This window comes from Trypanosoma equiperdum (genome assembly GCF_001457755.1).
Source record: "Trypanosoma equiperdum strain OVI genome assembly, contig: ctg_831, whole genome shotgun sequence".
In the NCBI taxonomy this organism is placed as follows: Eukaryota; Euglenozoa; class Kinetoplastea; order Trypanosomatida; family Trypanosomatidae; genus Trypanosoma; species Trypanosoma equiperdum.
Window position 1 is genome coordinate 1 of NW_027124789.1, and position 653 is coordinate 653.

Genomic DNA, 653 nt, shown 5'->3' on the forward strand with positions numbered 1-653 from the left:
GAAAACGCAGGTAAAATTAACTCTGGCAACCGCAGAAGCGATCAGACTAAGGATGTCAGAACTACTAGGCCGGCAAACGCCCGAGGCCGCCAAAGCTTATAAATATGTCCTGGGCTCAATAACGGGGAACGGCGTAGAAGGATGTAAAGGGGACAAAGCTGGCAATGGCGAAAGGTGCGTGAAGTACGCAGAGTCAGATCTGACCGACCCGGCCAAAGGAATAGAGTGGCTTAAAAATCTGCGCGACGCAGCATTGGCCAAAGAAGCAGCGGCAGACGCCAAAAAGGAAATGACAGCCATTACACGCAGTTTACAACTACTCAATGATTCCACCAACTTACTATTCGACGAGGATGAGACAACACTAGCAAAATCGCCAACACCAAACCCATCAGCAACAGGCAGTAAAGCACAAGAGCAAAAGCAAAAAGAACAGTGCGAAGCGATAAAAGTGGCAACTGAGCGCAAAGGAAAGAAACAACTCTGCGAATGGAAAGGCAAAAATGACGAGGATGGAGAATACTGCAAATTGAATACGGCACACACGTAGCACAACAAACAACACAGGCAGAAACAGCTGGAGGAAATGGAGAAACAAAAAACAGATAAGTTTGGCCAAGCAAAACCCCTGAAGAATGTGCTGCAGTGAAAGG

The 653-nt window shown here is 47.3% G+C and overlaps 1 protein-coding gene across 1 annotated transcript; it reads left to right on the top strand.

Annotated features, from left to right (window-relative positions):
• Nucleotides 1-52: 52 nt before the first annotated feature.
• Nucleotides 53-550, top strand: TEOVI_000388900 (Trypanosomal VSG domain containing protein, putative; the record flags this gene model as incomplete). The annotated part of the gene is made up of 1 exon (XM_067226726.1): nucleotides 53-550. The coding sequence occupies one exon, from the start codon at nucleotides 53-55 to the stop codon at nucleotides 548-550; it is 498 nt and encodes a 165-aa protein (XP_067082827.1).
• Nucleotides 551-653: the final 103 nt, after the last annotated feature.